The sequence below is a fragment of the Dipodomys ordii genome, unplaced genomic scaffold (assembly GCF_000151885.1).
Source record: "Dipodomys ordii isolate 6190 unplaced genomic scaffold, Dord_2.0 Scaffold74, whole genome shotgun sequence".
NCBI classification, from domain to species: domain Eukaryota; kingdom Metazoa; phylum Chordata; class Mammalia; order Rodentia; family Heteromyidae; genus Dipodomys; species Dipodomys ordii.
In genome coordinates this window covers 4,125,754-4,139,658 of record NW_012267290.1, presented here as the reverse complement: position 1 = coordinate 4,139,658, position 13,905 = coordinate 4,125,754, and the positions used below count along the sequence as shown (strand labels likewise).

General features: G+C 40.4%; 1 protein-coding gene across 1 annotated transcript in view; it reads right to left on the bottom strand.

Annotated features, from left to right (window-relative positions):
- The window catches only part of LOC105991563 (CUB and sushi domain-containing protein 1-like), an 871,556-nt gene that overhangs the window by 736,139 nt on the left and 121,512 nt on the right, over positions 1 to 13,905 (bottom strand). Inside the window, exon 3 of the mRNA XM_013024215.1 lies at positions 11,120 to 11,232. Coding sequence (XP_012879669.1) covers positions 11,120 to 11,232 — 113 coding nt within the window. The remainder of the gene's footprint in view (positions 1 to 11,119; positions 11,233 to 13,905) is intronic.

Sequence of the window (13,905 nt, the reverse complement as noted above, 5' to 3'; positions counted from 1 at the left end):
GTGTGTGTGTGTGTGTGTGTGTGCGCGTGTGTGTGTGTGTGTGTGCGTGTGTGTGTGTGTGTGTGTGGCGGGGGGGCTTTACACACGAGGTAAGTGGCAGAACCCCAGTTTACCTGCTGACCTCTCCCCACAGAAGCCCACTAGGCCTCTTGAAAGGCCGCTCTGCCCGGCAGCTAGCTCCGCCAGGCAGCCAGGTTTGCTCTGCCACAGCATTCAGAAAGATACCTTCACGTGCAATAAACAGATCTTATTAAGGGTAACAATACTTTAAGGATTCAGGGCAAATGTATACATAGTAACATCTTTTAAAAAACTGTCTTAAAATATTCTGTTTAACAGACAGGATGGCAGCTTGTTTTGAGAATGTTGAAAATAAAAATAACGGCATTGTGACATGAAATATAAAGCATCTTACAAAATTCTAGTGCATGGAACATTGTGGTATTTTATTGCAACTTCTGTTACCAGTGTAATGTTATATTTATTTAAGTTTGGTCTAAACTGTGTTAATTTTATATAGCTTTATAAATAAAATTATATCTTTGCTATTTTTTCAGGAACATCTGTAGTAAATATGAATATTTACAGCAAAGACATGTTAGCCCTTCCTTCCTTCCTTCCTTTCTTTCTTTCTTTCTTTCTTTCTTTCTTTCTTTCTTTCTTTCTTTCTTTCTTTCTTTCTTTCTTTCTCTCTCTCTCTCTCTCTTTCTTTCTTTCTTTCTTTCTTTCTTTCTTTCTTTCTTTCTTTCGTTGGTCATGGGGCCTGAACTCTGGGCCTGGGCGCTGTCCTCAGCTCTTCAGCTCAAGGCTAGTGCACTTGAGCCACAGCACCACTTCCAGCTTTTTTTTTTTTTGGTCTGCTTATGTGGTGCTGAGGAATGGAACCCAGAGCCTCATGCATGCAAGGCAAGGCTCTACCACTTGAGCCATAGAGTCACTTCCAGTTTTTTCTGCTTATGTGGTGCTAAGGAACCAAACCCAGGGCCTCATGCATGCAAGATAAGCACTTTACCACTGAGCCACCTTCCCAGCCCTAGTTATTTCTTTTGAATGGAATGTAAGCTTAAATAATAAAATATAAGCTCATTTTCTCTACATGCAATAAAAATGTAGGTGTTCCCATGTCTTAAGCTTTCTTTTCAGAAACAAAAATGCAAAGACATGGAGTTGGACAGGCATGTCATGTTTTCACACGTGGGAAGAATCAGATGTGCGAAGCTGACGCACCAGGGCCAGGACCGAGGATGAGTAAGGCATGCAGAGTCATGATGCACTCAGCTCTGATTCCTGCAAAAGCTATCTGCTGGCCTCCTCCCACGCCGTGAGCCGCAGACGGGGCGGCACGGCCAGCTGGAGCCTCGCCCACCCTGTCCTCCAAATAGAGCTTCCACCTCGGCATCCTACATGCCAGATCAGAAAAACAGAAATTAACTTTGAATTTGGTTTCAAAGCCCACCCAAACTCAGTCAGATGATGACAAACTCACATTGTAAGCCGGCAGTCCTGGGCCACACCTCCATCACTAAATGATGTTCTTTATCCCCCTCCCGAAGGTATAGAAGACATTTAATGACGTATCAGAATCATCTTCAAGGAAGCTCATGGAGACCAAGAAGGGGCCACCTGCAGGGCATCCATCCTGCATTGCTGTTCTGGAGACTATTCTGCTCAAGTAGCATCCTCCACTTTTAGAGTGTAGAGAGGCTCAGGACACAAATCACTGCACAGACCAGGGCTTTGCTTCCTTGGAACGCTCGATTCACCCCCAACTTCCACTGCTCCGATCAATGTGGAATTAGATTTGAACAAATCTAACAAAATTGAAGATATTGCCTAACTAAGTTCCTATCACCCTGACTAGCACCAACAAAGAGAACTGATAGTTGAAATGAAAGAACTGTCTTACTATGAAAAAATGTACAGCCATAGGCCAATTCTACGGGGTGTACTGACAAGCTGCTCATTAAAGACTTGTTTCACAAAAACCATGACTAAACCCACCATTGGTCACCTATTTGCAGATGAGGCTTGAGACCATTACCAGCACACCTGACGCATAATGAGATGGCAGATTGCCGTTTCTTAGCTACATTTAAGGAAAACAAGGGAAAAATACAAGTGGGAAACTGCATAGTAAGCTTGGAAAATTTCAGATTAGCATATCCTTTACAAAATGCTCCTAGATTTAGAAACATGGGTGCTTGTTTGATACCAGTGACCCATCAAACTTAGCTAGCAAAAAATGGTAATATATTCACGGGCTAAATGCAGATTCAGAAATGGAGATGAATGCTAAATCCCCAAGGACTATACTGATACAATATTATACTTGGATGTATATTTGACATTGACTTACTAGATATCAGACTTAAAGCATTTAAAATATCATAACATCTCTTTAAGGGTACAAATTACACACACACACACACACACACACACACACACACACATGCCTTTCAAAAAAGGGCCTCTGAAGGAAAAATATATCTCTAATTGTCTACAAAACTGAAGTGGATTTGATTGATCTATGAAATTGTCATGTGTTTTATCTTAATTTATATACTAACTCTTATTTTCATCATTATCGGTTTCACTTATTTATGTATGCCTGTGTTTTCTCCTGGTCACAATAAATCTCATATCATATTTTCTTCTTCTACTGCTTGCTTCAAAGAAGCAGTTTAAAAAAGGCTGTATCTCCTTTCCTCAGTGATTTCTACCTATATTATTTTCATTTGTAGAATAAAGAAATGAATAAAGCCAAGACAACATCGGCAGAACATGCTGTTAACATGAGATTTTAAAACAACAACAGGACAGTAACTGTAACCAAAACCCAGGAACTGCTTGAGCCCTAAGTACTTCAACAGGGCTGCGGCATTGTTTGCACTCACTGAGAAAGCACAGGCTTGCACCCAGCATTCCTTTGCAAACTCCTGAAGTGTGTAAATCAAGTAGAGTCAAAGCAGAGAGAGGGTAAAAGATAGCCAAGGGTCACAAGGAAAAGATGGCAAAAAAAAAAAACACTAGCTGAGGATAAGAGAGACAGCATTCATTAAAGAGTAATATGAGATTCACATTCTACAAGAAACCAGAACACTTCATGTTCTCTGGGGTAGGTCTGGAGAGCTGTCATGTGAGAACTGAGAGAGGAAGCCAAAGACCTTAGACATTAAGGACTTCACTTGAGACTCATACCACCATGCCTTACCTTACACAGAAAGAAGCCGATCATAACAAAAGCCATTGTGTAGTGGTCAATATCATGGTGATTATGAAATTAGGTTAAACCCAGACCTGAGAATACATTCCTTATAGATGGACAGATGCCACCTGAATTCCATTGGGTCCACTCATTATGAAAAGGTGACTCTGTGTGTGTGTGTGTGTGTGTGTGTGTGTTTGTGTGTGTGTGCACATGTGCATGCAAGCACACATGCAAGGAAAGAGAGATATTACTGAGATCAGGTGTTGTCAAACATTTCTGGCTAGGCCAACAAACATACCTCAATTTACCTGTGACCCACAAACTACTAAGATAAAAATCAATAAAATTGTAAGGCAAACTGCAAACTTTCAGGAGATGAGCGGTTATGAAAGATACTATTTAAATTGTACTGGAGACAGAATATATTCTGAAATACAAATGCGGTTTTGATGGTATGGCATTGTCTTCTAAGTGCAAACATAAAGCAATATTTGCATTGCTGATGAGCAGTAATTTTGAAGATGCCTATTCTATGGAATTATCTTTCTTTTTGTGTTATTTTCTGTTTTTTTTATATACAGGCTGCTGTTTGCTCTGAGGATAGATTTTTAGTGAGTACTTAATTGTTTTCTTCTAAGTTAAAAAAAAAGAGAAGGAATTCGGCTTCAGTGCTAGTCTTAGAACTCATTAATGAACTATTTGAAAAAAACATATCAAAGGATTCTTAATTATCTGCTTCTACTTTTCACTCAATTTCCAATTAAGTGCCAGAAATCCACTTAGCAATATTAATTTACACATCATCTTCAGAAATTTTTTATTTCATATAGTCATTATCAAACCTTTTCAGTGCTCCTAGCAATGAGCTTAATAATGCATTTAACACAGAGAACAATCCAACAATCTTTGTAACTCTTCCACCAAAGTAATTCCATTTGTGAGACAGGTCTGTGTTTCATTTTTCTGGACTCCATTGTGAGTTCACATGTGTGTTTGCTGTGTATGTGTATTTGGATTCAAATGGACTTGTTAGCAAGCACATGAATGTTGACCTATTTGCAAATGTACTTTTTATTTTTATTAGTTTTACAAAGGAGTTACCATTCAATGAAGTAGTTGCTAAATAGAGTGCCTGTTTTAAAAATGTAATTAATAAATTTTACAAAGAGGTTATAATTGCATACTTTGGATTGTGAGTATAGTCCTCTTGACTATTATATTTAACCAAAGTGAGACCAAGATCAATCTCTTTGCTTTTATATATAACACACAGCCCAAAACACTTCAGGTCAACAGAAAAGGGACTAAAGTTGGTGCTATTTAATATTAAAATTTGAAAAGAACTACTTTCTTATCGTACTTCCTAGAAAAAAATCACAATCATAGAAGTGGCCAGATTTCTGTGTGTGCATTTTGCCTGAATTGGCCTCACTAGTAGTATTTGTCTTTAGGAACTTATGATGGCCTTTTGATATTGAGACAGAAATTAGACTTGTAAGCTTGTAGCAAATCTATTTCTCAAAGGTAAAAGCACATTAAGTTTACAGTACCAATACAGAAACTCAAAATGCCTAATTAATACATTACAGTGCATAGGAACTAGACTATTTATGGTAATGAGGAACATGGCAATCATTTTTGTTCTTTCTCTGCCTGTACATGTGTGAAGCTAAACTGCAAACGGACGGGTGCTTGCTTGAGCAGGAAACCACAACAGCCAACGTAAGATGCAGAACAAGCCGTGCCAATCAGCATGAGCGGCTCCATCTCCCAGGGACCACATCACCCACGGGGCACCCTTCCGACCTGTCACATGGGGAAACTTGTGAGAACTCGATGAGGTCTGAGAAGCTTCCTTCTCAGGCAAACATGTGTCTCTAGATGGTGCGAGCTCTGAGCCACGTGTGCCCTTCCATGATCGCAGGCTAACACGACCAGGAGATGAGGGCCAGAAAGAGCCCGTGGCTGCCCTGCCGCTCTGCCCTGGGCTTGTCCAGGGGTCTTGGGCGTGGCTGCGGCGGGCAGCCCTTCCTCTGCGCGGTGGACAGGGCCTCGTCACGGGCACTGGGCCTCCTCGAGGCTCCTGGGCAGCAGCACTGTTTTTACTCTCACGCTCCCATCAGCTGTGCCATGGCCATGGGCAGGAGCCACGGCTCCTGGGCCGGCTCCGGTGCGATGCACCTTGCACTTTGCACCTCCTCTTCCGATTACTCAGTTGTCTGACAGTGATCATCTCTCATGTCTGCACGTGGCGGAAGCATTGGCATTAATGTACCCATGGCGATAATCGATGTTTGCATCTGACTTTACTGATGAAAGAAACATTAAGGAGAGATGAACAGCTTAGCAGGAGGAACTTAGTGATGAGCCCTTCCGAAGTCATTGCTTGGTGATCCAAACCACGGAAATGACATTCATAAATATGATTGCCTTGGGGCGGCGCTCCTGCCTGCCCTGCAGAAGGAGGGCAGAGATGCCTGGCTCCCGGTGGACACCAACTGACTGGGCTCTGGCTGGTGAGGGTCGACCAGCACACTTGCTTCTGAGGACGGAGGCTGACCTCAGTGAAGAGGAGAGCAGGCCGGGCTCGGGCAGGTGGGCTACGGCCGCTGTGCTTGTCTTGAGGCAGACGGGGCGGGGTGACAGCAGGGGCAGCAGGCTGCTGCTCCGGCCATCACTGTCTTCAGACCTGAACGTCCGACTCTGCCAGGTGTATCCTTCCCGCTCCGCGGTTTCACTCCAGTTGAGTTTGGGTAATCACTTCAAGGGAGAAATAAATCAGCACTGACATTCTAAATAAAGCTCTGAGCTTGAAGGGTAATAATCTAGCTGCTCTTTCTAAACCCAGACCCATGGATGTTGAAGGAAAGAAAATTCTGCTTGAGGGATGTGTCAGAGGAAAATGCCAAATAAATTCAGCAAGAAGGAAGAAACAAGAAAGCCCCGCCTGGCCCCAGAGTTAATTACACAGGAAAGCATGGAGGAAAGGGGCTTTTGTAGCGAGACTCACTTTCCCTAGCGAGAGTGCGAGGAGCAGGTGAAAGTAGAGGCCAGCTTGTTCTGAACATTAATGCGTGGGGACCACGCTTTCTCGGCATTAAAAGATGTAATTTAGTGACTTGCACTAAGACAATTGATTTTTAGAAAGGAGCGCCTGGCTATAATGTGGATCCTAGAATTCCTTTGTTTCCCTATGTGTTTTGTAGAAACTTCTGGTGAGAGAAGACCTTCACTGCAGAGAAATGAAACCCAAATCGCCAGGTGGAGCCCTCACCGGCGGTCATTCCATTCAGTTTTTCAGGGAAAAGAAAGTGAGCTACTTGTCAAAATGACATGAGGATTTGTAAACACTGTTTAAGTGTTGGTTTTAATGGACACATAATCATTGTGCATATTTTTTTAATCAGCTTGCGTTTTCAATATTACAATTTGAATATTTTTTATCTTGCCAAGTTGATTATTGCAAATATCAGTACCTGTTCAAAATGCATATTTTTTCAGTCATATTTATCTTTTAAACTGCCATTTCTTCAATAAGCTTTGCCACCTGTTAATTCTCAACCTATGCAACAACCATTCATTACTGAGAAATATATGCCGCAAGCATTTACCATGACAAATAACTCTTGAACTCACTACATTGATTCACAGCATTGGTACTGTCCATGACTCTTGAACTCATTACATTGATTCACAGCATTGGTATTGTCCATCTAAATATAATTTGCATTATATGTGAATATTCTACTTTCATTCACACACAAAACCCCAGCTCATAAAAAATACAGTCATCTTCAATAAAAAATGATTTCACTTTTAAAAACCCCTAGAAAGCCAGACTAAATTATAATAAATAATTCACAGAAACTGAATTTTTAGAATAAACCACTATTTAGACTATTCAAATTCAATGTACAAAAGAATTATCTTAAGAGGTTATGATATATTTGAAATTATTTTCAGAAGTAATGACAGAGTAACAAAGAAAATTTCTATTAAAAATAGACATTTAGACTCCATATGTCAGGATCAAAATACCTAAAACATTGAGTCTATGAATTTTCAGTAAGTGTGTGCCAGGGCTGCTTCTAATGTTTAGGCTATTTTGTTATTCATAAAGGAAATTGTCAGAAAACACTTTATTACAGTTTAAACCTTCAGTAAGCCAGCACAAGGTCCCGAGTTCAAACACTAGTGTGCCTCAAAATTTAAATATATAGAAACAAAGAGAGAAAGAGAAAGAGGAGGGAGAGAGGTAGGAAGGGAGGGAGGGATGGAGGGAAGGAGGGAGGGAGGGAGGGAGGGAGGGAGGGAGCAGATAGTGGAAGCTGCAGAGTAGCAGCTCTGAAGTCCTTGAGTCCAGTGTCACCTGTGTGACATCATCGCATCATTTGTCTGGTCTCCCAGCCCATGTATTTGTCCAGATACAGATAAACTTGATGACAAAACCATGCATGTTTAAACTAATGAAGATCTTAATGCATTAGACAGAGATACAGGAACTAAGGCCATGTATGGAAATAGTACTTTCAGGCATATCTTAGAATTTGTATAGAAATCTTTCCCATTGTCAAGTATACAGAAACTTAATACATTAATACTTTGCTGTAAGTTTTACCAAGAAAATAGATAGAACTAGCAATAAAGTAATCTAAGAGGCTAAGTTAGTAACTTTGATTTTACTTTGTATTGGTCAGTTAAAGGTATTGATTTCAATGGCCATCCATAAACCTCCTAGCTAAGATCTCATGCATAGAAAGCCAAGCACTTCCCTTGAGTAGCGTCAGGAAGAAATTTATAAATATTTCTGCTTGATTTGCAGAATTAAATTCAATGGCTGAAAACATTAATTGGGATATTTTAATTTATTGTTTCCATACTCATTATGTAGCTCAATACTCCCATGTATGAATAAAAATTTATGTTAATATTTATTCCAAAGTGTTGCCAAGATCAACTTGAGTCAAGTGCCCACTTTATGTTCTCTGCCAAAGTTACCATGTTTAGATAGATCTTGGAAGGTTGAAAATTTTCTAAAATCAAGCCAATAAACTTAAATGAATATTTAAACAGCAATTTAGTAATATTAAATAAGTCTTAATTTTAATTTAAATACATTAAGGACTTCAGAAGAGTATTTTAAGAGTTGATTTAATATTTTATATCTAAATTCAATTTCCATTAGAGATCATAGATGACACATAGAAATTTTTTATCACTTGTGTCCTAGAACTTACTAGATGGACTATCACTTTAACCTAAGTGACTAGGATGGAAAGAGACCCAAATCATCAAAAATGGAATGTAAATAATAAATGACAAAATAACTGCACAATCCCTGACAGAGTGATCGGTCCTGTCTTCACCTTGCGCACATTTGAATGAGAATAAGTGTGTTTGCTGTGCACAGTCCTGCTCCAAGCTCCCCTCTCCCCCAGCCTTGCTATCATTTCCAGGGGTACTTGTTGATATTGGTGAAATTCTAGTGCTGGTAGTGCAGGCTTTGTTCTCCTGCAGGCTCTGGAATATTCCTTTCAGAATATTACAGTTTCAAGCCAGCGTACTTTCATTTTCCCAGAAGACTTTTAGGCTAATTGAGAAATATCTTAAAAATATAGATATTAAATAATGAACAGAAGTTTGGTTTTGCTGATATGACATCTTGGCAATTTCACTGGAGCTTTTTCCTTTTAAAGTACGGGCTAGAAATAGATACTACTAGGCTAGATAATGCCATCATATTACTATTTAAAGTATGAATTACATACTAAAGTATGAATTATTGGAATCTTGGCTCAACTAGTATAACACTTGCCTATTGAGAGTGAAACTCTGAATTTGAACCCCAGAATGACCAAAACAGTAGTATAAATTATACCGTACCTTCTCCCTATTCTATGTGTATATGTGAGCATATAGGTACATTTAATATATCATATACATGCAGGCTGCTCTTTTGGGGGACAGATGTTATTGTAGAGCTGAAGCCAGCCACAAATACTTGATCTCCTTGCTTTATCCTTCCTGTTATTGGGATTATTTATGTGTGACACCCAACCCAGCTTGTATAACATTTTTATGAAAATAATTAATGGAACTTATAGTCCTATTTACTTTTCTAGTCATGTATCTAGTCTTTTTTTTAATAATACTTAAGTATTATTCCAACAGAGACAATCTCACCAATTGCTTTAAAATACAGTGTCATGGCAGCCAGTAAACCCAACAATATCCAAGAACTATTTGCTAGAATTATTCACTTTGCAATCACTTATCACTCAGGGAGCTTCTGCATTAACCGTCGGGAATCCAGAAAACCAAGGTGATCAAGTATCAACTGTATTGTGAAGGAGAGTAAAGTTGCCGTGGCTCCTAGGCTGTGAAAATATTATCTGCCTTCTAAACAAATATCAGATATGTAGACTGGACAAGGACAGAGTCACAGGTGGCTAGCCTTGATTGCTTTGCAGAAGCTTCTACGGTGTGAAGCCCCCACCAAAAGAAATTGATTGTAAGGTTTCCGGGAAGCAGTAACAAACTTGAAAGCTCCTAATACCCATTGAACTTGCATTACCATGTTGCTTTCCAAAGAACCAATTATGCCTTGAGAGTAATTTACTTGAATGTGATTAATGTTTCAAAGCCACTAATTGTAGTCCATGAAAAACGTTCTCAAAGACAGCAGTCCACATTTGTACAAGAACACACTCAACTGCTTTATGTCCATAGAGCAAACATGCTATACTCTTGCATTTTCTGATAACTGTATTGCTCAGTCACATGTGCCACAAATAGATTTTTAACTCTCCATAAAGAATATTTTCTTGGAGTGCAATGAATACTCTAAGTAAGAATATGGGTAGTACAAAAAGTATTTGGGAAGCTGGGCGCCGGTGGCTCACGCCTGTCATCCTAGCTACTCAGGAGGCTGAGATCTGAGGATGGCGGTTCAAAGCCAGTCCAGGCAGGAAAGTGTGTCAGACTCTTTATCTCCAGTAAACTACTAGAAAATTGGAAGTGGTGCTGTGGCTCAAGTGGTAGAGCGCTCACCTTGAGCTGAAGAGCAAAGGGACAGTGCTCAAGCCCAGAGTTCAAGCCCCACAACTGACCAAAAAAAAAAGTGTTTGGGACATAGCCTAGACATCCAGATCTATATACATACTGTTTGTCTATCTATCTACCTACCTATCATCCATCTATCTATGCATGCATGTGCCAATATACATACATGCAACTGTTAATTTTAAGCTCCAAACTTTGTATCAAAATGATGATTTTAATATTATACATGGAAGTGTATTTAAAATCTCCAGGCCAAACAAGATGAAAGTATACACATTGTAGCCGTTATATACATAAAATATTATCAATTTTTTAAAACAATTCTCTTTTCAAAATTCAATCTGCTTTTTAAATTTCCATTCAAGCAGCTTAGAAAACAACAAGATCCAAATGATATCCAAACACAAATTCCAAGACACAAAAACAACAAACAAACAAATCCCTCCTTTTGCAGGGATCAACCAACACTAAGGCAAATTAATTTTCTAAATACAGGTTTTCAACTTTGACCACGAAGCTCATTTTATGACATTAGCATTAAATAAGCCCCGATGAGCAAAACTTCTCTCCAGCAGATGTTTTCTGCCAATCTTCCGTATTAGGAAGGGGCCCATCACTAAGCAGTGTGAAGAACTTATACTAAACGTTTTCAAGCTTTTCCTATTACAGGATAACAAACATCATCCAATCGAGACATCTGCACCGAGAACGGAAAGCACAGGCATGTGGGCCAGGGGTGGCCAGCAGTCAGTGCTTTCGACCCTGCAAGGGCACGGCAGGGCTCACTCACACGGTGGACGCCAGCCCTCGGAGCACTAAGAGCGAGAGAAGAGAGCAGTGGTCGCTTACCTTCGTACAGGGCTTTGAAACCCTGGGCACTGACAGCAAAGTCCGTTGTGAACCACAGCGTCAGAATGGAGCCCGTGCTCACGATAGAGGAGGGCAGCTGAAATCCCGACAACCTGGATCAAGAGCAGACAGAGTGCAGTCAGAAGCCATCCCACGCAACCTGAAAACACCAAAGTTACAATACGCACCTTTGTGAGAGAATCTTACTTGAGATTCTCTCACAACCCTTTTGATTCTGGTAGGCTTACTATGGTATCCTGTAAAATTGATTATTTGTGTTTTAATTCATTTCTTTCAGGCACCAGAATTTGTTCATCTACATAAATACAAGAAAATTTTTTGAGGAGAAAGAATTTGTCTTAGAAGAAGTTAGCACAGCAGGGCTGAGTTGAACACTTGCTTTGTGAGGCTGTAAGGTACCACCTGAGCTTAACAAAGCATTCATTTTCTCCTGCAATTTAGGTAGAACGTCCATAGCTCATATTTCATGAGTTTATTCTCATGTGTCCTCAACACAAATCACAGTTTCTTTTGAGAGGAAAATGTATTACATGGAAAAAAAAGCAGCTACTTGAGCAGAGGTAAAATAATTGATGTTTTTCCAGACAAATATTTTGGGTCTTGAGAAATATTTTTCATTGATCACTATTTGGACATATTTAACAGTTTTAACGGTGATGAGGAAGCCGGAACTCTTCTGGGTGTATGAACTGGTGCAATCACGCACACAATCATTCAAGACCTATCACCTGTAAGTCTGAAGATGGGGTGGATCAGATTACATTTAGGTTGATCAGATTATATTGACCCAGTGTTTGCTGCAGACCTGTGCTTTCTTGTGGGCTCCCCCCCCACAAAGCTCTGACGTCAAAGGAATTGGCCCCACGGTCTGTGCCCTACAGGAGGAAACCTGGCTTCACAGTCATTTTGTGTCAGCTGCCCAGCTCAGCTGCCGAAAGGTGCACAGTGAGTCTCCATGTTTGCAGAATCTGACTCACCATGCACAAGTGCAAGACAATAATAGTGTCATAAAGTGGCAGAATCATCAGGCTTTAAAATGTTCCAAAGACGGTGTTTAAGGAAGACTGATACTACAAATACTGCCCGCGTTTATAGCCCATTATTTTACTGTTCAGTGCAATTTTAGGCTTTGGTGCCAATTCTTTGAAGCTTTTATTTCCATTTTATTTACTGTATTAACCCTCATGAAAGCTTTGGCTTTGGTCATCATCTATAGCTGATATTTCTTAGGAATTGGTACTCATATGCGTCTAGTCAGAATATAAACTGGAAAGTCATTCTGCAAAACAGTTTTCATGGACTTAAAAAATTAACATGCAGCTATGTCCAGCTCAGCAATCAATTTCTTTGGCATTTACCCCAGAAATTCCTCCCATGGGAAAAAATGTTCTGTAGTTTCCCTGCCCCAGGTCACGCTTTGGGGCCATCACTGCGCTGTCATTTGGAAGATGTCACTACTGGGGACAGCAAGGACTCTAGAGAGTCTCTGCAACATTGCACGGCAACATTTTTATCGAATTAAATGCTTTGGGAAATACATTGGAAAGGCCGAGGCAGCGTGAATCTCAAGAAAATATTAATGTCGAAGTCATCAGGGTAGTAGAAAGCCCAACTCAGTATTTAATAACAAAAATTCTTATTCGTTCTCAAAAACAACTTGAACAGATACATTGAGGCTAACTTTATTTAGCAATCAACTATGTTGAAGTTGAAAATACCTGTTAGCAGATGTTAGATATGAAGTAATGTGTGCTAGCACTTGAAATAAACACCAATTTTGTCTTCTTTACTTAACCAGGGTATGGTGATTTCACAGGAGACATAGTTAAACTATTTTAGCTCAGACATGAAGCATGCTAAGGGCTCTTGCAAGTAATAGCCTGTTGGAGGTTTGAAGTGTTTAGCATGGCCAGACACAGACAGAATGGCTCGGTACCCCCGTCTTCAAGTTGGAGTGGAGTGTTTTCATTCCCGGCTCAGTAGGGAGGACTGGGGTGGACAGTCGCTGAGGAGGAAGGAGAGACGCAGCCTGCCCCTCTGAGCACACAGGACGTCTGCAGCCCTGGCTTTCGACCCTGTGCAAGAAGTCTTGTAAGAACAGAGGCAGAATCTCCTCCTTCACAGCCTCTGCAAACACACTAAGGAGCGCACATCTTACACAGCAGAGGACACAGGCACGAACACCTTTGGAAAAAAAAAAAAAAAACCTTCGAGTTGTCTAAACGTTTAACTTCCAGTAAGGAATACCTGCTCTGCCTGAGAAGCTAGATTAATTTTAGCACTCCATCCTTCCCTCCCTGCCAAAAAGAAATCCCAGGGCCAATCAAGCATCTTTGTGGTGACAAGTAGATAATGTACAGCCATGTTTCTGGAGTTTTCCAAAGAACTGTCAAAGTTGTTTTGTCCAAAATTCCATTTGTTTGCTTCCTTTCTAATTTTTCTCCCTTGCATGTATTGTAGTGTATCAGTAAACTCACTTATTTCTCATTTTAACTCTGAGGGGATAGTTACTAGATGAAGTAATGCCATTGGAAGTGAACATGACAAAACCAGGAAGATGACTGACTGGCTTTCCCCTCTTCGTTCTGTCTCAAACCAAGTACCCCCTACAACACATGCTGAGACGCAGAAAGAAAGGAGCTCAGAGAAGTAAAGCGTCCCGATCTGAAGCCTCTGGAGATCATGAGAATGTGGATCTAGGCGCAAGTGCCCTCTCTGCCCGCGGTTTTGTGTCTGCCAGCTTGTTGCTGCGCAGGCCCAGTGAG